The following is a 22,756-nucleotide window of genomic DNA, read 5'->3' as shown; positions in this document are numbered from 1 at the left end:
GCGGTTTTAGCTCCACATGCTTGGGACTTATCTGCATGTCTCCATGTGGGTCTGTGGTGTAGTAAAAAGAGTCGGGGTAAAAAACAACAGGGAGGAGTGTTTGGAGGGCTTAAATTCTAGTCAGGCCGACTGAGCTAATTAGCCCAGATTTCCTCATCCTGATTCAGAGGATGGACGAAAATCCTCGGATTACTGAGGGTGTGTGTGTGTGTGTGTGTGTGTGTGTGTGTGTGTGTGTGTGTGTGTGTGTGTGTGTGTGTGTGTGTGTGTGTGTGTGTGTGTGTGTGTGTGTGTGTGTGTGTGTGTGTGTGTGTGTGTGTGTGTGTGTGTGTCTCTGCCTGTCTCCGAAATTGTGTCATGCTGTAAGTGTGGGGCGAGGGGGGGCACATTTATTTCCAAAAGTCAACTAATGAGAGCTTTACAAAAGTGTTACAGTGTGTTTCTCAGCAAGCATTAGGATTGGCTTCTGGCTCTGAGGCGACTAATCACCCCTCTCCCCCCTCTGAGGATGAAAAGAAGCTTCACGTTACGAGGCCCGGCAGGGTTTCCTCTGTCTTTCGGGAAGCTGTGGCGCTGTGACCTCTCAACCTCTCCACTCGCCTTTTGTCCCTCTTCTGCCATTTGTCCTCCTCCGACAACAAACACTTTCCATTATATGACATCTCCATGTCAATGAAAGGTTTCATTGTGAAAGGAAGACTAATTCAGATTTGTGCTGTTAAATTAGGAAATTATAAAGGAATCGTCTGAGTGAAAATGTAATGATTGTGGATATATTTTTGTTTTTTGTTTGTTGTTGATGCTTGGAAATTACTGATACAAAAGGCAGTGGCTTACTCAAAATGAATTAGCTACATGCTTCATGTAGCTCGTGTAATGCTGCTGACTAAGGTAGATACAAAGTAAAACATACATCCTTCATCCAAAAGACAATCTCAGACTCGCATTCACACCGATGGACAATTTAGAGTGACCAGTTAAATGCAAATGCATGATGTTGGACTGTGAGGAAACCTGAGTACCCGGACATAACCATGCTCAACACTACATCGCTGAGCCTTAAGATTTAACATTATAATGATATTACATTATTTTGAGATGCACCATAGGCCTGCACAATGCATAGCACATTTATCACAATATCAATATGTGCAACATACAAATCACAGAAGATGTAAATGTATGGGTCAAGAGAATGACTATTGTTTTTAAGAAGAACATAGTACAGAGAAATTAACTTAATTTACTCATGTGTTTGTATTTTCTGCAAATCATATTTTTAATGCAACACTCAACAACATAATCTTAATCTTGTTGTCATGCAGCCTTGGATGCACCTATAGGTGAAGCAAGTTACAGCAGCATTAAGGCATTCCAGCACATTTTTTACTATGTGCAGAATCGTACAAACACATAGTAGGAGCAGACTAGTAATTGAAATCCAGTGGAATCAGGTGGAAGTAGGATTTAAAACAAAAATCCCACACAGGTCTTTGACATGCATTTTTGTATTCCTGCTTATATCAAGACCATTCCTGCAGGAATCGGGACCTTCTGCAACGTAATCTGGCAATTGCAGGGTTGACACAAAAACGCAGTCTCCCCATATACACATTGATATCCATGCACAGTATGAAGGTGTCGATCATCCTAACAAGTTCTTCTAAGGATTCTACGAAGAGGCAGTAGCACCCAGAAAGCAGTCGTGCAGCCAGAGAATGAACATGAAAACACTAAGATGCAATTAACATTGAAAACATGTTAGTTGCCCACCCAGGACCCATGTCAGTGAATTCAGGGCTTCTGTTTGTGTCCCACTTTTTATTTTGCCTTCCTGACAGTTAACTGGGGTGTGAGATAACGCATTATACTGAGAGCTGTCAGTCACCATGACACACACACACACACACACACACACACACACACACACACACACACACACACACACACACACACACACACACACACACACACACACACACACACACACACACACACACACACACACACACACACACACACTTTGCACAGTGCCGCACAGCCATATCAGCACAGGCGATTTGTGACACAGCCAACTTCCATTCACAGACTAACACCTTTCTCCAAACCTTAACATGATGTGTTAGAGAAAGAACAGGCTGTGAAAGAATTCCTGCACTGTGCAGATTGAACGTCACGTCGATTCTTTTTTTTTTTTTTTGGGACTCATGCGTGTCTTTTAATGTGATTAAATCCCATTTACTCCATCTGGCCACTTAGGGATGCACTTGCAGCTTGTTCTCATTGAGGCAGATCACTGTGGTCTTTGATCAGGAGCTTAGAAAGAGCTGCTTTGTACACTTTTTATCTCCTCTTTTGTATGAGATTCTCTCCCGGATGAAAAGCGAGTTAATCAGTTAATAATGCAGTGTCAACTTGTGGCTCTGTTCCAACCTGCACTGCACAACATTTTAGTGTGCCAGTAAAATGTACTGATGAGTTTACAGTGTTACTTAATTCATTAGTGGTCTCATGCAGCCCCCAGACAGTCCAGTCTGCCAGTCACTCTCATTAGAGGCTCTCCATTACTGCTTGATTGGGAAAGGAAGCTCTTGTCTCTTCTCTCTGTTTCATTCTATCGAAATGTGTGTTCATTTACAAACACAAAACAGACCAAGGTCTGCCAGAACCTTCCAGGAATACGACCATTATGACATTACTTACAAACAAGTTTTGACTGCAGGAATAGAGTCATACGGCTTCTTTCATCCTTTTGTAGTCTACTTGCAGTTGTGATTGCTATACAGTGGTTTGTTGTTCTTCCTTGAGGTTCAGCCCGAAAAATCTGAGAGGATTTGCAATGTAGTGTTTGCACAAACACAACCCTACTTTGTCTCTTGAATGCCAAACACTTTTTTCCCAATTGTCCCCTTAAAGGTGAAATGTAAGAGAAGCAGGAGGAGGTACTGCTGTTATTACGTTTTTTTCTGCTATTGTTATTCATCACAAACTGTCCTGCTGGTTGAATGTATGCACCTTTTTTTTTCAGCCCACAGTTATTTATGACTCTGCTGTGGAAACTGTGTGCAGACTTTCATAAATCTGCACTCTGCAGGCCTGTTTGTTTATATATTGAAAGACCACACACAGTTATACAGTAAGATTACACGCACACACACACACACACACACACACACACACACGTGTTGTTGTTATCATTGCCTGTACATTGCCTACAAATGATCCAAAAGTCTGGCTGGGCTGCTGGCTTGTACTCCCGGCTCCCAGTGTGCTACTCTATGATAATGCGGACCTGGGTTGAGTGTGCACAGCCGTAAGAGCAATCAAGCCTTAGTGCGCCTATAAATTGCTGGAGTGATCACTGCTTGGCAGACTCTAAGCTCCCGGTGCTCTCTTGTAGCTCTAAACAAATTTGTTTTATAGCTTGAAATTCACTTCACCGATGCCTTCCTTGGGGCCAGCCGCCAAAAAAACCCCCAATGCACTTGCAAGTACAAAGTGCACACATGGACCACTTGAATTCACTTGCATGCAGTAGTTTGGCTATCCAAGCTTTTATTTTATTGCATGCATGTAAATCATGATTTAAGATACAGATGCATGGATATTGTTTCTCTCCTTATCACTTTGTACTCTGGCTCCGCCCCCTGTGTGCTGGGGCCCAGCTGCAGTAAAACACACTGCCTTTGTGTGAGAACAGCTGGCTGCAAACTCACTTGGACGCAGTCTCACACACCAGCACATGCAGACAAGCACTCGCACAGAAACGCACGCTGTTTTTCCATGCAAGCGGAGCTGAAACAGTCCCTGTTGTCTGCGAATAACTGAATGCAGAGGCTGTCAGGAGGAGGGACAGTTCACAGTGTTCAGACTGTAAAACCAACTCCATTCGTTGTCGAGATTCTTCAACACTTCGATGTTGACATCATCACGTTGGCACCTTGACGAGGGTACTTTGGCGCTACCCGGGAGTTAGTGTGTGTTAATGCTGGCAGTGAACATGCTTTAACGGCATTGCAGCCAACTTCAACTGTCATAAAAAGGCCAGACTAGTTCCCTTCTGTGTTGTGCCCTGGCACCACAGCAGCAGCTGGAGTCTGAAACACTGTGGGGACATTGTTTAGTGAAAGGCATCTTTGTTTTGAGTGGATTGGGATTGTTGTGTAGTTTCTGTCTTCTGCTAATATGACTCCAGGCTATATATTCTCAAAATCGTTGCACATACTTGCATACTCGTCTGTGCTCAATTATGGATATGACATTCAAAGTGTGTTTATTGGTGATAGATTTGATTCCCTTCCACAGCATCCCAGTAATCCAGTCACCTAATCTATCTGTTCTTTTTGCTTTACTCCTCCCTCTCCTTTGTTCTTATGCTTTGGCCTCCTTCTCACTTTTCGTATTTGCTTTATTTTGACCTTCACTCAGGTACTTTGCCGCTGATTTCCTCCCCTTTTCTGTATTTTTATTGCCCCATTAAGCACTGCCATGCCCTGGGTGTGGGAGAGGAAGAGGGTAAGCAAGAGGGAACGTAGCGGAAGAGGGTGGAGAGGAAGGCAAGGCACATAGTTGTGGCCGGCTAATTGAAAGCCAGCAGTTTGGTCAGTGGAGTCCCAACATATGGGAGTGGTCAGGAATTTTTAAATCCATGTTGGGTTTGTGTGTATAAGCAAAAGAGATGGAGCACATCTGTGTTGGTCTGCCTGTCTGTGACCGTGAAGATTGTCAGATTGAGCATGTTGTGAGCATTTGAACAGTTTTTTTTGTTTTAATTTGTGAACGAGTGAGCAAGAAATTCCCCCTCCTCTCTTGTTGTGTGTCAGTCCTTGTGTTGTTTTTGACGGTTGCTCTTTCTTTCTTTTCCGTCAGCCTCGTTCACTCTGTCTGTCCATTCAGTTTTTTTTTGTATTTGGCCAGTCACCTGTGACGACCTGTCTGCACACAAAGCGTTCGCAGCCCAACAGAGAGATGGCATCATTCTGTCGGTTAGAAAAAAAAAAAACTGCTTTCAACTGGAGGATGCAGGTTGCATCTCAATGTGCTTAATCCTCTTTGTGGCCTCTGACATTTGTAAAGACAGGACAATGACTAAACGAATGTTTTTGTTCATATCCAATTGTGCATCCCCTCTTCATCATGATAACGAAGTGGAAAAAAGTGGAAACTCAACAATAAAAGCTCTGAGCTCGTTGGTGTATTAAACTACATAGTGCCATTTACAGAGATGTAATTAAATATTTCTAATGGCCCTAATTAGTCTTTTTTTTTTAAATTGAGACCCACTCCTACTTACAAATCATTTGTGTGATAAATATATGGTCACCTGTACACTTGAAAGAAGAAACGGTTTAATTGTCCATCTGAGGCTATTATTATGACTAGCCACCTTCAGTGCTGTTAATAAGGGCAAGTATTATAACTTTTCATTCACTGTGCAAAATGACAAAATCCAGAGGAAAAATCTTTTGAGCTGTGTTTTCTTTTTCTGACGTGAATGACTACTCTCGATTTTAAGCTCCAAAATTATGAATGACGGTAATTTGTCAGTAAACCCCTTTACTCCTGCACTCTGTCACTTTCATTCTCAGGCTGCATAACTGTATGTTTCCATGGTTGTACTAATTATTTGTGTTAAACCTTCCCCCAAGCTGTAAGCTTCAGCCGTCTGGCCTGCTTCGGTATGGAGGTCAGAGGTCAGGGGTCAGTGATCTGAACTGGGAAGCCTCCTCATGCAGAACACCGCATCGTAAACAAACCATTACACACCATCTGCAATGGTGTCAAATCCCCAAACACTGTGTGTTTGTGTAGGTGTGTGTGTCTGTGTGTCAGTGATCACAATCACAGAGACACAAGTGAGGATCAACACAGCGAGGCGGGGCTGACGGAGAAGTGACCATGTGGGATCTGCTGAAGGCTTCAGAGTAGCTGCTGAAGGCCGAGATTGATATTAGAAAGACTCACAAGGCACAAGGATGCTTTACCATGTTGTATAAAGATAACTACACCAGTTGTATCATGTAATCTATCTTGGTCTTTGTTTTCCTTCTTCCCCCCCTATAAGTCTGGCTTTGGATGTAAATGAAATTAGGTGTTTGTATGATGACACCTGCTGATATGTTGATCTTAGGTCTTAGGTTTCACAGCACAAATTAGGTCTTTACTTTTATTCCAGCTGTTTATTCCGAATGAAATGTGTCATAGTGTTCTACCGAGGCTGGATAGTTATTGCCATGTCATGAACGTGTGTATTCCCTTGAACTGATTATAATTATAGTCAAGATCTGCTCAAAATGCTACACTGTGGTGTCGTGGTTAACTTTGCCACTTCACAGCTGTAGTATCCTGCTTCAAATCTTGTCTGAAGAGCCATTCTGTGTAACATTAAATGTTCTCCTTATGGGTTTGAAGGTTTTCTCCAGGTACCCGGATTTCTGCCACGGTCCAAAAATATGCATTTCACATTAATTATTGACTGAATGTATGTGTTGTCTGTTGCTTGGTGATGTACTGTTGGCCTGTCCTGGGTGTCACTGCCTTAATCCATAGTCGTCTGGAAACAGTTATTACCCCCTTTAAGTTGGATAAAACAGTATAAAATATGGATGGATGATCTGTCTGCACTTTCGTGAGAAAACCTGAACAAGGAAACAATATTTATATTGCCACTTGCTCATAGTATGCACTTGATACTATTTAACAAGGTACATTCAAGCTATTACCAATATTATAACTCTCTCTTGTCACGACTCTTTGTACTCTTGTTCTGTAATTACTGGCAGACTCATTTACTTGTATATTTATTTGTATATACCTATATATACATAGAGCGCTGCCCGTTGTACTAATGCAGAATTTACCACAAAAGAACTACCATTCTTGGTATCAATTTCCTGTGAGTTTACTGAAGTTGAGAGGACAGATTTACTGCATTCTTCCTGTTTTCGTCAAATTAACTGCAGTAAACAACCTGTGCAGGATATACTCTGCTTCCACACCTTTTTTAGTCTGGATCAACTCAACCTGACATGAATAAAGCAGTGTAGAAGACGGATGTTTTCATAGAGGTATGTTCAGATCTTGGGGTGATGAAATAAGAGCTCGAACTAATCCAGGCGGATTAAACCTCAAAAAGAGGGCACTGACTTATCTCGGTTTTACCTTAATTTTCTTTTATAATTGTTTTTCACATATTTAACTGTTTATTCCTTATTTGTTTTTTGTTTTTTTTACATTTTCATATGGTATTGGCTATAGCAAGGACCAAAACATTGGAATAATTCAGCTTGTTTCAGTGACCATTGTAAAAAGGCAGCAGCCAAATGAGTTGAAATTGAATCATAAGTTTCTTTCAAAGTAAATTTCCATCTTGTAATAATGAAGTTTCCTGTCGTTGGCCATTAGTGAAGCTGTCAAGTTGTGGAGGGATACTCCTGTCTCCATGCATCCTCAGTTTTTCTCTCAGAAAATGACACACTCTCCCAATTATTTCCACGCTTGTTCATTCACAGAGCTTCATGCTTCATTAGTTTGACAGCAAATTTGCTTATAAAGCCAGCTACCTCTTTTTTTGTTTTTCACAATGACTCTCAATCTTCGTCACTCTTGCTCATCTTTCTGACACCGACTCCCTCTTTCTCTATACCCTCATCACATATTTATCTTTCTTTGACATTTTACTCTTTCCTTTCGAGTCTCTCTGTCCTCCTTTCTTTTCCCTCTCATGCTTCCTCTTCCCGTATTTACTTCACCCAGACCTTTCTTTCACCCTGTCAGCTTATATCTTCTTATTTCTTCTCTCTCTACCTCCCATCTACTTCTATACCTTCCTTTACAGTTTGCTCTGACAGCCCTTTCATCCCCTCCATATCACTCTTTCATCGCCCGTCCACCCTTCCTCCACCTTTCCTTCACCCTTCCTTCACCCTTGATCTGGCTGCTGTCCACTCTGCCACAATCAAAGTCCTTGGCCACTCTGCCATTGCCCACCGGTCTAATACCTGCCACGCTTGTGTCTGGTTGCATTTGTCAGTTGCTTTAAATGTTTGTGAAAGGTCAGAACCAGATAATCAGCATTATCATTTCAGTCATTGTTATGCGTGTGTGCTCCTTTGTTGTGTGTGTCTCGTACATCCAGGATTTGAGTGGTGGCGACGTCCAGCCAGACATGTGGATTAGAGGAAGATCTAGGCTGTTCGTATGCTATTCTGAGATCCCCACAAGAAGAAGCCTGTTAATTTAGCTGCTATAAATACAGGACTTCCTCCTAGCAGGTCATTCTGAGACCTACAGCACAGAACTGGAGCACAATGACAGTTTATTCCCTGTCTATAGGTGAATGTATTCATGCCCTGGAAGTTGGTTCAGTGATGCATAATGCATGGAGATGCCTCGAACGAGAGCTGGGTTTTCTTTTTAATGATCACCCCTTATTTCCTTTTGTATTTGTTTATGTTTATGAGTAAAGAATTGTCTATTTGGTGGTTTCCTTTCATATTGATCTTTGGTCTTACCTAATCAAGTATTCAAACCCAGGGAAAATACATCAAAATAGGCAGATTAACTATTGACTAGTCTACAGTAAAAAAGGAGTGGCCAAATAGAATTTTGCTTGCTCTCTGTGTACTATATAGACTGAACAAAACTATAAACACTTATATTTGCTCCACTTTTTCCTAAGACGAACTCAAAGATCTGTGAGCTTTTCTATGGACTCAAAAGGCCTATTTCTCTCAAAAAATATTCACAAATTTGTTGGAATCTGTGTTGGTGAGCATTTCTCCTTTGCCAAGATAATCCGTCCACCCCACTGGTGTGGCATATCGAGATGCTGATTAGACATGAGGATCATTGCAAAGGTGTGCAGCAACAATAAAAGGTCACTTGAAATTGTGCAGGTTTACAGTTTTGGGTGGTTCTAGAGGGGCCAGAGCACCATTGTGAGCACCATTTGCCTCACGCACCATTTGCTTTTTGCTGTCATCTGCTGTTCCCGTCGAGCACTTCATAATGTAAATTCAAAGGTTACATGAGAAAAGTCTACTGTTAGTGATATGATGTGAAGCAAAGTGGATAAAGTAGGAACAGCAAGTGCTTCTATTCAAACTCTGCAATGGATGCTTTTTTGTGTTTATTTCACTTGTACAGTGGGCCAGATTCTTGCAGGCCGTATATGGCCATAAGATTGACACCACTGATGGAAAATATAAGTAAACACATTTGCTCAATTTAAACAAAGACATATTTATCTGGCTGGTGTTCTTCTGTGTTCTTTAAAAACATTCTGAGTTGAAGGTATTTTATTCTCTTCCTCAAAACAGGCACTTACGATGGAATAAATACCTCATCAACTTTCATAAACAAACACTTGACCTTTAAAATTGAATGTTCTAGTTTTGCCTCTCAGACGTGTGGCAGTTAATGCCTATCTGTGTTTACACTGTTGCTATAATTTTGTCTCTTTTCTTTCACCGTCAACGGGACTCTAATTGGCTTTCAGTCGGTGAAAGTGTTTATTTAATGATCGGTTTATTTGTGTAGCTACATTATATTAAGCATTCACTGTGTGGATTGTATGCAATGCGAGACTGATCATTATCTTCATTATCTTCAGTATAAATTCACTCAAGCTGTGCTGTCCCTGATAATTCCCCTCTCCAGCAGTGTGCCTGAGCAGAAAAATCTCACTGTAATCACCTCCCTTCTTCCCCGCCACCATATCATGTTATTACAGCAAGTGCTGCCATAATGCATGTTTAATTATTGCAGACATTGTTTTCATGTTTATGTGGAGTGCTTTTTAGTGCTGGTATTAGTGTGGGCGATTTCTTTTGCCACCATAAAACAACATTATGGTTTTCAGCTTAAGAAGTGAGTTTTTTCTTTTTAAATACAGCCGTTAATACAGAATGACTAAAAAAACCCATTTTGTTGTGGACTGTATCCAATTGAGAAAACTGTGTCCAAATGTGTAGTTTTATGTTGAAATCACAGTCAATCCCTTCTGCTGGGCCTCTGCTGAACAAAGTGATTCATGCTTAGAGGGAGACAGGTAGAAAGGAGGAAGGCTATGTGGAGGAGAAGAAAGAAAAGCCGATTGAGGAGAGCGAAGTGGAACGGATCGAGTGTGTGAGAGAGAAGGTGGAGGAAAATGAGTGTTGAATGTATAAAAGCTTAAATGAGAAGAATAAAAAATTCAGAAGACCCAGAGAGAGAAAGAGAGAGCGGGAGAGAGAAGATAAATGAGAACTATTGGAGTAGAGGAGGTGAACCTGCCTTTATCAAGCAGGGAGGGCTGGGAACAGAAGGACAACAGGAGCATTAGAGAGTTTTTGTGAGGAGAATGTGTGTGTTTGCTCATACATCACTGGAGAACACACACACTCGCCTACGCTTACTGCAGCGGTTAAACAGATGTTGCCACCCATTTGTCAATTCATTCATTACCTATAATGATAGATGAACATAATGTGACATTCTTTAAATTGCTTTTTATAGACAATTTCACCAATTGATTCAAGATCCATGTAATTATTAGTTTCAAAATGGGGGAAATGCAAACTAACTCACAAGGTCTATCCTATTGATTCGTGGATTCCTTTTCCTCTTCCTTTGTGGATGGTGTGTTCTTTTCATGCTGACAAGTTGAAGTAGTGCTTGGAGATGTGTTTCAATTCTGAGTGTGGAGGACTGAGGAAGTGCGTGTTCAGGGATGTGAGTATGTGTGCACATGTCAACACCGAGTGTGGAGCCCTCTAAAGGGGCTTTTTAATGAAGGCTGGGTCGTCTTTGTTGCCCCAGATAAGCCAGGTCAAATTTAGTCTGAGAGTCTTTTTTTCCTTTGAGAGATTTTTTTTTGAGATAGGGCACCAAAATCGCCAAGTCTGATTGTGTACATTAGTGTGTCTGGGGCTTCTCATTTGGGCTGCGAATGTTCAGTGTTTGACAGCTTCATTCTTTATTAAAAGTGTGTGTGTGTGTGTGTGTGTGTGTGTGTGTGTGTGTGTGTGTGTGTGTGTGTGTGTGTGTGTGTGTGTGTGTGTGTGTGTGTGTGTGTGTGTGTGTGTGTGTGTGTGTGTGTGTGTGTGTGTGTGTGTGTGTGTGTGCGTGTGCGCACACTAAATGATTCAACATCTCCGTGTCTGCTTGGTAGAGCTGTTGACTTGTCTGTAAGAGGGCAAAAGGCTATACACACAGCAGAGGAAATACTGCACAGTGATTTCAGAGCCACACCTTACTAACATGTCCATAACGAGCCATAATGTACCCATACATTTATATTATATATCACTTTCTTCAATACTGGTGCAAATCACAGCCGACTATGGGTGAAGGCAGGTCACATTTGACAAATAAACTGGACAAAACCTATTCATGACCCAAGGTCCAGGATATTCTCCCTGTGTGGTTGATAGAGACTGATGCTTGGTTGCCCATCTTACCATGAGCATCTGTCAAAGTGGCCTCGGGCAAGACATTAAAACCAAATATATCCCTCAAATTTTCACTGTGAAGCAGGAGAGTCACAACTTCAACACTGTTCAGCCCAAATAAGCTTTACTGGCGAGTTGTATTGTTAGTAGTTGGCTTCTCTGACCTTGTGATTTCCTTTAATTCAGTTCAAACACCCACTGCTTCAGATAATATGTTAGAAAATTGAGAGTCCTGTCTGCCTTGCTTTCAGTTCACCTTTCCAAATAGTTCCTTTTTGTAATCACCACTGATAAGTCTTTCATTACCCTGTGTTTAAGCTTCATTTCCCACCCTCAAAGGCTTCTCTTCTTATCTCTCTCCACCACTCTTTATCCTTGCAGGACAGTGACATTCAGAAGAAGATTGACCACGAGATCCGGATGCGCGATGGAGCCTGCAAGCTGCTGGCGGCCTGCTCCCAGCGAGACCAGGCTCTGGAGGCGGCTAAGAGCCTGCAGACATGCAGCACTCGCATCATGGCCTACATGTCGGAGCTGCAGAGGATGAAAGAGGCTCAGGTCATGCAGAAGGTCACACGCAGGTCGTCAGATGCGGGGCCAATGGACGACAGACTCCCGTGCAAAGGGAAAGTGGCTATCTCAGGCAAGTTGTTTGATAATGAAAACGTTATTAAAAAGACTAAATCTGCTGTATATAGAATAGAATTTGTTTATACCTTTAGTGTTTATGAGGTTTTATGCTATGCTACGCATGTGAGGGCCTCAAAAGTGATGATCTTTGCTGAGCACAGTGAACTTGATGACCCACCCATACTGCAAACACCTTGGGGAGCAAGCCAACATATGCAAATTCCTACAATTACTCTATCTAGTCTTAGCAGGCAGTGAAAGTGATGGAATTAATATTAATGAGCAGTGAAACTAGCAGCCAGTGTGTTGTATGCATTATCGGTTCAATGGGGCACAACTGCAGCAGGTCTGCTCTCCAGGTGTAAATGGGTGTGAACACTTTTGCCAGTGGCTAATAGGAGAACAAACATGGAGGCACACACACACACACACACACACACACACACACACACACACACACACACACACACACACACACACACACACACACACACACACACACACACACACACACACACACACACACACACACACACACACACACACACACACACACACACACACACACACACACACATATATATATATCAGTTAGACAGTGAAGCTAATTAAGATTTTTCCCGTTTAATCCCCTGTCTCTTGTCATTACAGATCTTCGAATCCCTCTCATGTGGAAAGACACCGAGTACTTCAAGAACAAAGGAGGTGAGAAGCCGAGCATGTGAAGGAATTCATTGTGAATGATTCTGAATGATTTATGCATGTAGGACTTATTACTGATCAGCTCCTGAGGGAAGTGGTCTGCGGCTTTACACGGTTGTGAAGCAGCTCATTTAGGGATGATATTCGCAGGGGTGGGTGTGGGATTCCTGGTGGCTGCTGAACAAAAAAAAAAGAAAAAATCACCTTTTATCGCTAGCTTCAAGGTGAAATGCTGACAGGGACTCTCTGAATCATATTTTACAAATATGTTCACTGTAGAGACTCCCACTGAGCTTTTTTAGACAGGATGACATCTTTCCCTACTTTTTAATACGTCTGCAGCAGTCGCTGTTGCTGATTTTTACAGTCTGTTACTGCTTTAGCATTTATCTCTGTTTTGCAGTGTTTTCTTTAGACATGAGAAACTCCTGGCAGCACAGCCTGACCTACTGTGCGGGCTTGCTGGCTTTGCTCAGGCTTTGGCTCCGAGACTCTTTAAGCATGCCGGTACTGAACTGGGTCAATATTAGCGGGGCAGAGAATACTTTAAGAGAAAACAAATGGAATGTGGTTTGAATTGAAGTACCAATTCAGTATTCTCTCTTTCACCATATTCAAACCTTTTTATTACATTTCATAATTCAAGAGTGGACTGATTTTTATACAGCTACTGACTTTTATATTGACTATCCCACCTCCTCTCGATAAAGTCAATGTGAGGTAACCCCCCTTATTCAGTCATTATAATTGTCTCAGTGCTCAGTCTTTCCCCTGGCAGCTTCAACAGAATTAATCTGCATGACCTGTGCATATAAATGAACTCAAGAGACAGGTAGTAGACTCTTAACAAATCTTGATGAGGCTGTTAGTCAAGGTCATTAAGCACACCAAGATGTAAACTGAGCCCAGGAGGCAAGGAGTAATAAAATATGTTTCAATCTCACATGTCTTGTCATTTTTTTTTATTAAAAAAAGGTTGAGCTCATCTGTATTAGTGATAAACATTCAGTATGTATGAGCCTTAAATAATGATAATGAAAAAAACTGTTAGTTCACTATCATCCTGAGTTTTCATGAAAATTGACTATAAAAGCTCCTAAATTCAGTTCTGCACTTGAGGGAGAGGAATACAAAGAAAAAAAGATGGACCATTAGCAGCCACTCTGTATTACCCAGGGGGCTATTTTCTACAGACACTTCTCACTGTTATTATAGTACAAAACATGCATTTGTCACCACAGTGAAACTAGGCGCTGCACAGCGTATTCTTCGATGTCGCTGATTTACAACATGCACAAAGTGCAAGTTCTTATCGAGTTATCAAGCATTCCTTTTCCAACTGTGACATTAAAGTTGCACCTCAGTTTTCAATAACACACATTCTCCCAATGCCTCATAGGAGCTGTTAGAGCTACTAGTCATTGAAGTGAGACTAACAACAGCAGAAGTGCTTGTCAGGCAGGTGAAGGAGCTGGTCCTTGGTCAGGCTTCATCTGCTCAGGTCATACGGCCTCTCAAGCCTCTGCCTTCAACACATTGTTAAAACTTACTTCTTGCTTCTTGGTGACACTTCTTGGAAGGTGAAAATACGTTTTTAACTGTTTGCAACTGGCTGATTGCTGTTGAAATGCTGAAGGTTGCGCCTCCGTTATAATATCCCATTTTCATTCGTGTTGTCCTTTGCAGAGCTCCATCGATGTGCGGTTTTCTGCCTGCTGCAGCTCGGGGGAGAGATTTTCGACACAGACATGGTGATAGTGGATCGGACGCTCACTGATATCTGCTTCGATAACGCCATTGTCTTGTAAGTGACAACTTGATGACCACAATAACCAAACAGCCACATAAATCTGCAATGGTAAAAGAGACATTGGGCATGAGTATAAAAGTATTCCATTACAAACTACCGCCATTGGATTCTCCTGGTTGTCTAAAAGACAGGAGGCTGAGCCGAAGCTGGCAGTGATGAAGATCCTGACATTTTCATTAGCAGTGGACATAATGAAAAGGATTGATGCTGAACAGGTCGGAGCGACAGCCAAGATGGGCTCATTTAGAGGTAAAGACAAAGAGGCCAGATTTAGATAGTTCAGATATAAATAGAGGAGCGAGAGTAGATCGTTTGGACAAAGGATGTTGGCAATGGAGCCGCCAGGCAAGAGGAGAAGAGAAAAGAAGATTCATGGACATAGTGAAGGAGGCCATGATGGATATAGAGTGATCGTCTCTCCATGGGAAGGTGGGAAGGTTCAAGTCCCCATCTCCACCTCCACATGCCAAAGTGTCCTTGAGCAAGATGCTGACCCCTAAATTGCCTGGCAGCCGTCTCCACTGGTGTGTGAATGTGATTAACAGTGTGAAGCCCTTTGGGGGCTGCTCAAGGAGTAGAAAAGTGCTATATAAGTGAAATCCATTTATAACAGTAGAGAAAGCAAGGACAGGGTGAGGTGGGAGCAGATGATCCTTTGCAGTAAAAAAAACAAAAACAAAGAGCAAGTATATTTCCCTGCAGTTAAGATAAATGGAAACCAAATAAATAAAAGGTTTTAGTATTGTCTGTGCCATATGTTATTAGAGGTAAAAGTAGCATAACCGTACCAATAATCATGTACATTTCTGGAGTAGTAAAACTCTCCTATGTTTATTGTTTTGCAGTAATGAAGCCAGCCCAGGTTTCGAGCTGCGTGTGGAGCTGTATAGCTGTTGTTCAGAGGACGACTACTCTGCAGGGAGCACGCCCAGGAAACTAGCCAGCAAGCTGAGCTCCTCACTGGGCCGGTCTGCTGGGAAAAAGCTCCGCGCGGCCATGGAGCCCGGACCCTGCAGTCCCGTCAGCAACGGAGGAGCAGCCCCTCTCCTGCTGCCAGTTCCCTCTGTCCCGTAAGTTTAATCTAAAATAATAATGACCAGATTGATCAGCAGGAGAATAAAAGAGAACAGGTGGGCTTCGTTTGTGGAGCTCCTCCAACAGTGAATACAATTTCTGCCTCCTTGTGTTTCAACAGAGGGCCCAAGTACCACCTCTTAGCTCATACCACCCTGACGCTGTCACACGTCCAGGACAGCTTTCGCACGCATGACCTCACCATTTCAGGCAACGGTGAGTGGCAGCCTCCATCAGCCTGTGTGCTCGCCATCTTTCTGCTTTCCCTGCCAGAATCAGCCATCTGTCTGGTTTTTTTGTCCTTCTCTTGTTCATCACTGTCTCACTTCTCTCCTTGCATTCTAATAATTTCCTTTAAACTGGTGCACGGGGGCATATCCTCCCCCCTCCTCCTTCTCCCCTCTCGTTCCTCACATGTTCCCTGACAGACAGCCATTGTCAAGGTCACGCAGTAATAAAGGCTGTGCTAGTGAGGTGACTGCTGTGTAAAGCTGTAATGATGTGGGCTAACAAGGGCCCAGACCCCTCAGACAGACAGGCCCCTAGTGTTTTATTCATTGGCCCTTCAGCCTGCTGTAAACTTTCATTGCCGTACTTCATGACACTCCCCGCAGCTGCCAGTCTTTTACACCCATGTGCCCTGTTTTGTGTGTTAAAGGGAAAGCTGTGTGCATGGAACCACACATGCACATGTGCCCGTGTGTGAAATCTGTGTGTAGTGTAGAATCACATTTATTTATTGATGGTGTTTATTTTGGTCTTGTCCTTGTGCTCTCTCTCCCTGTAGAAGAGTGTTCGTACTGGCTGCCTCTCTATGGCAGTGTGTGTTGCCGCCTGGCGGCTCAGCCTCACTGTATGACCCAACAGATGATGAGTGGATGTTTGAAAGTTAAGGTAAGTTGGTAGTTGTCCATGCAGCACTGAACACTAGTTCTGGGCCTTTTTCCTGATTTTCTCGTGATGGCACCTCACTGTGTTTGCATACTTTTTTGCTTTGTTACCTTGTAGCAGTGTGGAGGTGACCCCCAGAGTTGGACAAAAGTGTATTCCATTCTCAAAGGAACAAGCCTTTCCTGTTATCACCAACAAGAAGATGTGGATGCTAACATTGAGCCAGCTTTCACCATTGGCATCAACAAGGTCAGCAGAGGAGTCACATTTTAAGAAAATACAGTTACACTCTGTGTGCAGGTTTCTTTGAGGTTTATTCTGACTTACAGAACCCATAGCTGTGTATTTGTGGTTTCACCTGAGGCACCAGCAGAATAGATGGAGAGGAACTGGGATTGTGGATCGCTGCCAGTTCCACACTCAATCCAACTGGTAGACTTTGATGCTTGAAACTAGATGGGTTTTTTTTTTTTTTGTCCTGAGTAACTGTTTGCCTTTTGGCAAGGCAGCTGCTCAGAAGTTGAGAGCAAACAACAATTTTTTTTCTTCTATTTTTTTCCAACAATATTCAAACCAGGTATCAGTTGAAATTACTCCAAATTCCTGTGTTGCCAAGTTTAAAATCAAGGTAAAAAATAAAAAATGAACTCGCACGTCGATCTGAATTGACGTTAAATTATTCCTTTTCTTTTAATTATCTGTATAATTTCCATCAGACGTATGTGGTTTCAACTGGCCTCACAATGTGTGATAAATGTTCAGAAAGAATGGAAAAGATTATGTCCTTTGTCCTCCTGTTCCTTGTGCCTGAGAGTTGATGATTGTGCGGCTTCCTGTTTTTTCCACAGTGACTCATTCCACATTTTGAATTTTCAATCTCGCCATAGATGGAGTTGGTCCAATCAGGTGTGCGTGATCTGTTGTTAGTCAGTTGTCAGACTAATGAAATGCAAGCGAGCGTGAGAGACATTTGTGAACGCGTGGAACAACACTACCATCTAGCGGTCATATTCAGGCCTGGCCACACGTTCATAGAGCGAGGAGGTGGGAATTGGGAGTGTATTTCTTTAGTTGGATAATTGCAGAAGGGAAATGGTTTACAAGGGGACTAATTGATGGCTTTTATTAATGAGAAGGTTTTTGTTTTTTTTCCTAGAGGAAATTGAGAGTTACGATTGCAGCAGTTTCAAATTGTTACTGCATGTGATTATGTTAATTTCATGGCAGATGGTAGCATTTGTTAAATATGTTTTTTTTTTGTTTTTTTTTAATCATCCATGTATTTCAGGACACCAGAATACGTGCATCCGAGAAAGACCCTCACAGTAAAGTTCAGAATATCTGTATCAGTAATCAGTACGGAGGAGAGGAGGTCACTCACACGTTAACCACAGACAGCCGGGAGGATACTCACCGCTGGATGGAGGCATTTTGGCAACATTTCTATGACATGAGTAAGTGATTCTTATTTTGCGGTGCACACTCGGTATGGACCAAATGTAAATGCTGTATATTGTAGTTGGTGAGGGTCACTGATCTGGTTGAGTTGTCTGTGCATCGTGTTTCCATGACGACTGAGCAAAGTCGTACATCTCAACAGACCCTGGTAATTTATGCTTTTCTGCATAGCAGCTCCCCATTGTATAAATGCATTGTGCAATCTCATGTAATCCACACAAAGTATTCTGGCTTTTATTCAGCCGCTTTCTATGAGGTGTTGATAAATGTGGCATTGATGATAGTTATGTGTGTTTCTGAGGCCATCAGACCAAATATCAATGAGGCATTAAATCTGGGTTTGGCTCCAGGTTTGACCCCGGTTGTTGAGAATTTTCTCTCATCATGTTTGATGAAATGTGTCCAAAAACAGTTGATTCATCAGACTGCAGGGACATTTCACACCCCATTTTGTGCAGTACGCGAAGCAGTTAGTTGCTGCACATCCTTGCACTGCATCAGAGATTGACTGGAGCTGCACAGAGGCCACCGCTTCAGGCCGGTCTCAATCTGCACCAGAGTGTGAATGTGTAATCTGCCGCACCTTCCTCACGCTCAGCTTTTAAGAAATGTGTGAAATCAGGTATAATATTTGATTTTCAATCACTCTTGACTGTGGACATACACTTTTAATATATGTCTAAATACTGAAGAACATGCAATTCTGAATTAATAAGCTTTCTTTTTTTGTGCAATATTTCAGCAAGCTGTAACATTTGGGATGATTTAAAAGGTTATAGACACACAATACTGAAAAATGTAAAGCATTTTACATGACTAGCTCATACATAATGATTTATGGAACTGTGACCTGTTTAAACACCATTTATTCAAATAATAGTGATTTTTTTGTGTGAGCCAACACATGTGAGAAATTAAAAATACAGTGTGAAATACCACACTAGTTTTGCTATAGGGTACGTGGATATTATTTTTGTGCAATATGGAGGAAATCCATGCTGGTCAGTGCAGTGGCTGTTACTTATTTTTAGCTCGACTCATATCAGGCAGATATACCGCTCTCAAGGGCGTGCACACAGCAGGTGATATATTCTCCATCTCCTGCTTGGTTTGTTGACAGTTTGTCTCCTATATGCAGGCCAATGGAAGCAGTGCTGTGATGACTTGATGAAAATTGAACTTCCATCACCGAGGAAACCAGCCCCTGTCACACCAAAACAGGGATCCCTTTATCACGAAATGGGTATGTTTCCTCCTTGATTTGATCACATGGTATGGTCACTTGTAATATTGTAGACAACCAAAAGAGGGAAAGAGGGCACTGCTTGGATTGCATGAGAATTTGTAGTTTCTTGGGTGCATGTGCTTGAATGATGCCGTCACAATGACATTTTGCTCTCTGATATCTGAAACCCACTCTCTGCTTTTACTTCTCTGCACTGTAGATAGACTGAGTCTTACTTCTGACATGCTGACTGTCTTCTGTTTCTCTCTTCCCCTTTGCCCTTTTCAATTTTCCTTATGTTTTCTTACTCTGTCATTTCTTGGCATTTTCAATTTTATTTCCTTTTCATTTCCTTCTATGATAACATAATTTGCATGATCAACACACTTTTCATCAACTTTCAATTATTTTCATCCTCGAATGAACCTGTTGTTCCTGCGCGCTTCATTCATTTTGTTGTTCATTTTGCAAACCTTGTTGATTTTTGGCTTGCACCATCAAAACACATAATGACTGACACCGACGTGTTGGATACTCCCTTTCCACGCCACCCCTTTTCTTTTTTCTTTTTTTTCCCCCTGCCACTTTCCATCTTGGTTTTCCTAACCTTTCCCTGGCAGCCCCTCTTGCCACACCCTCCTGTGAGGGTCTCCTGCTGCAGGATAACGCTGTGTCTGCTGAGATTCGTGCTCTGCTCTCGTCCTATTACAACGACAGGTGAAGTAACAGGAGTAGGTTTTATTCAGAGCTAACGATCCACTCTGGATAGAAAAATAGAAGTTCAGGATCCACTTTTAGTTTGATGACGGTTTGATGTTGCAAACTGTTAAAAGAATGACTGTATGTGTTGTCCTTATAAATATGCAACATTAAGGCACCACTTGTGTGGGAGTCTTATAATTGTCTGTGACAAAATGTAAGTCCTCCAAAGTACTAAGTTATTGCACCATTGGGATAGTAAAAACTCTTAATATTTCACAACTTCTATTAAGAAGTCTAACATTAAGGCCTCGTGCATTTTCTTCTCCCTATTAACTATTATAAATACTGTATTGTTCAAATGTGAGACGACCCTGGTTATAAGAAAACAGGGCTAGTTTCTAAAATACAGATATTGTAAACACATTGAATTAAACTGCTGTTGTCAACCCTTTTAAGTACAGTAGCTGTAACTGCACACTGTCCTGGTGGACAAATGGACATACGTGCATGATGCATGCATGCGCTTAACGGGGCAACTTCGCTAAACTTGCCAGACTTTTCCTCGTTACAAGACATCCTGCCTCGCTGGCTTCACCTCAGCCCCCGCCGCTCTCACGCTCCAGTTCTGCCTGCTCCTCCTCTAGCTCATCGTTTGAGATGTAGTAGCTTAAAGCTTTCGAACAGCTTGTTAACAAAAATGTCAGACTCCATATTTGACTCGTCATTCTGCCATTATGATCACCATAAATTCATTCATTGCGCTGATCCGACACTTGACAGGCGCGAGGTGTCTGCCAATCACATCCAATATTTTGCAATACAGTAACATATATGAGTGCTTTGTGAAATCCCCAGCTCATTTCCTGAGAAATTAAATTAAAATAAATAAGTAAACAAATAAATCGATAAATTAATTAAGAAATTAATAAATAGCATTGCACTGGCTCTCCAGCAGCATAATGCTGACTTTTGCTGCTTCTTTCCTGCAGTTATTGAGTCGTCTGATGACCTCAGCAGCACTGTGTCGGACATCCTGGCTCGGAGAATGCAGGAGCTGGAGCTTCGCAGTCAGCTGGGTACCTCTCCCACCTGGATGTCCGTGTTTGAGGAGAACAGTACCAAAAGCGCTGGCCGCCCTCGTCACTGTACCTCTCGACCGCCGGGTTACAGCCCCTGCACCCCTCATCGACTGCCCCGCAGCCCCGTCAGCCCTCACCGATGCCCACAGTTGGGTCTGCTGTCCTCGGATGCAAGTCTGACCTCAGACAGCGACAGCCACTGTAGCACAAGTCCTTGCTCCCACCGCCACGACTGGCCCGAGATGACTTCAAACTTCTCTCTCCTCTCCTCCTCGCCCTCTCATCTGAGGCCACGCACTCTGTCGCTGGATGCTAAGCTCAGCACCCTTCGAGGGAGGAGTTACGGAGGAGGACAATTCCAGTGCTCCTGCCAACCTCCTGCCTCATCGCTGCTTGCTCCTCTTCCCATTTCCTCTCGCTCACCTCACTCGCAGCACAGCACCCAAACCACGCTCTCCTGCTCCAGCTCCACCTCCAGCAACAGCTCCAGTAACAGCGAGGGCAGCCACAGCCCCGAGTCCTCTGAGGGAGTCCCCTTCTCCAGACCTTCCCCTGCTCGACGTAGCCTCAGGAACCTCAGAGCCAGACTTGATCCTCGCAACTGGCTTCAAAGTCAGGTGTGAGCGTGATTCCCCACAGACATTTTATGCTCGCCTCAAGGCAGCAGCGCTCAGTAAACCATGGTTCAATTGGCTCACACACATGAACCAAACTCAAGCAATCTGCTTGGCCTCATGAGCAACGCTGTGGTAGAGCCTGCCTCTGGTAGAGACTGAACATGGAATACCCTTCTGGGGGCAAACTGGAATGTCTTTTACCACACAAGGACAGGTGACAATCACTGCAGGAGTCTGCAATTTCTTCGGGCTGCCACAGGTTTGAAGACTGCTCAAAACCATATGGGAGGTACTCTGCTTGCTTCGAGAAATTATGTTCATGCTGCTTGGGAGAAAGTGAAGCTTTGAGCTGTTGTCATGCTCAGACACCCGCCACACATGGCCTACTCTCTCTATCGAAGTTTTAAACTGGAAGAGGTTATATTTTTGTTTTTTTGTTTTTCCATGTACATCAGCTATCCCGAACACTCAATTGTTCTGTGGTCATCTCTGTTAATGCACTAGCCGTAGTTTGACTGGATGTTTTCCTGTTGTTATGTGCTAAAGGTTTATGGTTTTAGCAGAGCAGAATTACTATTGCAACAACACATCATCAGTAGGGTAAAACTAACCTGTCTCACGCCGGTCTAATCCCAGCTCACGTTCCCTATTAGTGGGTGAACAATCCAACGCTTGGTGAATTCTGCTTCACAATGATAGGAAGAGCCGACATCGAAGGATCAAAAAGCGACGTCGCTATGAACGCTTGGCCGCCACAAGCCAGTTAAAATGAACGTGGAAGATGAGCATCCATCAAGTGTATTCAAATGTTACAAACTGTTACCTGTAGAGAGGAAGAGTTGATGTTTGTGGCCTGTACTGTGATACCTGTTCCGTTGTACTTACCTGATCATTTACGTGAAACTTTATCTTTATGGGTCTCCTAAAACAACTATGCACCATTGTGTTTGTATGCATGATTTGACTGATGGTTAAATTGTTTTAACGGCTCAAGATCATTTCGACATTGAATCCGGTTAATGCTCGACCTAATGCAAGTGCTCACACTGACTGTATTGGTTGTGACTGGGATCTTTTCAGGGTGAAAAATCAGCTTTGATCTTTACCTTCACTTGTACGCACAAACACACACACTG

At 42.7% G+C, this 22,756-nt stretch overlaps 1 protein-coding gene across 3 annotated transcripts in view; it reads left to right on the top strand.

The window, feature by feature from the left end:
- rtkna (rhotekin a) overlaps window positions 1–22,197 on the top strand; it is a 62,521-nt gene extending 40,324 nt beyond the window's left edge. For all 3 annotated transcript variants that reach the window (XM_080498959.1, XM_080498960.1, XM_080498961.1), the window contains exons 2-11: window positions 11,814–12,075; window positions 12,714–12,767; window positions 14,451–14,568; window positions 15,420–15,644; window positions 15,770–15,864; window positions 16,436–16,542; window positions 16,657–16,788; window positions 17,828–17,993; window positions 19,136–19,240; window positions 20,914–22,197. In XM_080498959.1, coding sequence (XP_080355085.1) covers window positions 11,814–12,075; window positions 12,714–12,767; window positions 14,451–14,568; window positions 15,420–15,644; window positions 15,770–15,864; window positions 16,436–16,542; window positions 16,657–16,788; window positions 17,828–17,993; window positions 19,136–19,240; window positions 20,914–21,626 — 1,977 coding nt within the window. In that variant the 3' untranslated portion in view covers window positions 21,627–22,197. The remainder of the gene's footprint in view (window positions 1–11,813; window positions 12,076–12,713; window positions 12,768–14,450; window positions 14,569–15,419; window positions 15,645–15,769; window positions 15,865–16,435; window positions 16,543–16,656; window positions 16,789–17,827; window positions 17,994–19,135; window positions 19,241–20,913) is intronic.
- The last annotated feature ends 559 nt before the right edge of the window (window positions 22,198–22,756 follow it).

This window comes from Blennius ocellaris, assembly GCF_963422515.1.
Source record: "Blennius ocellaris genome assembly, chromosome: 7".
In the NCBI taxonomy this organism is placed as follows: domain Eukaryota; kingdom Metazoa; phylum Chordata; class Actinopteri; order Blenniiformes; family Blenniidae; genus Blennius; species Blennius ocellaris.
Note: the sequence above shows the minus strand (reverse complement) of the source record. Positions and strands in the feature narration are given on the sequence as shown.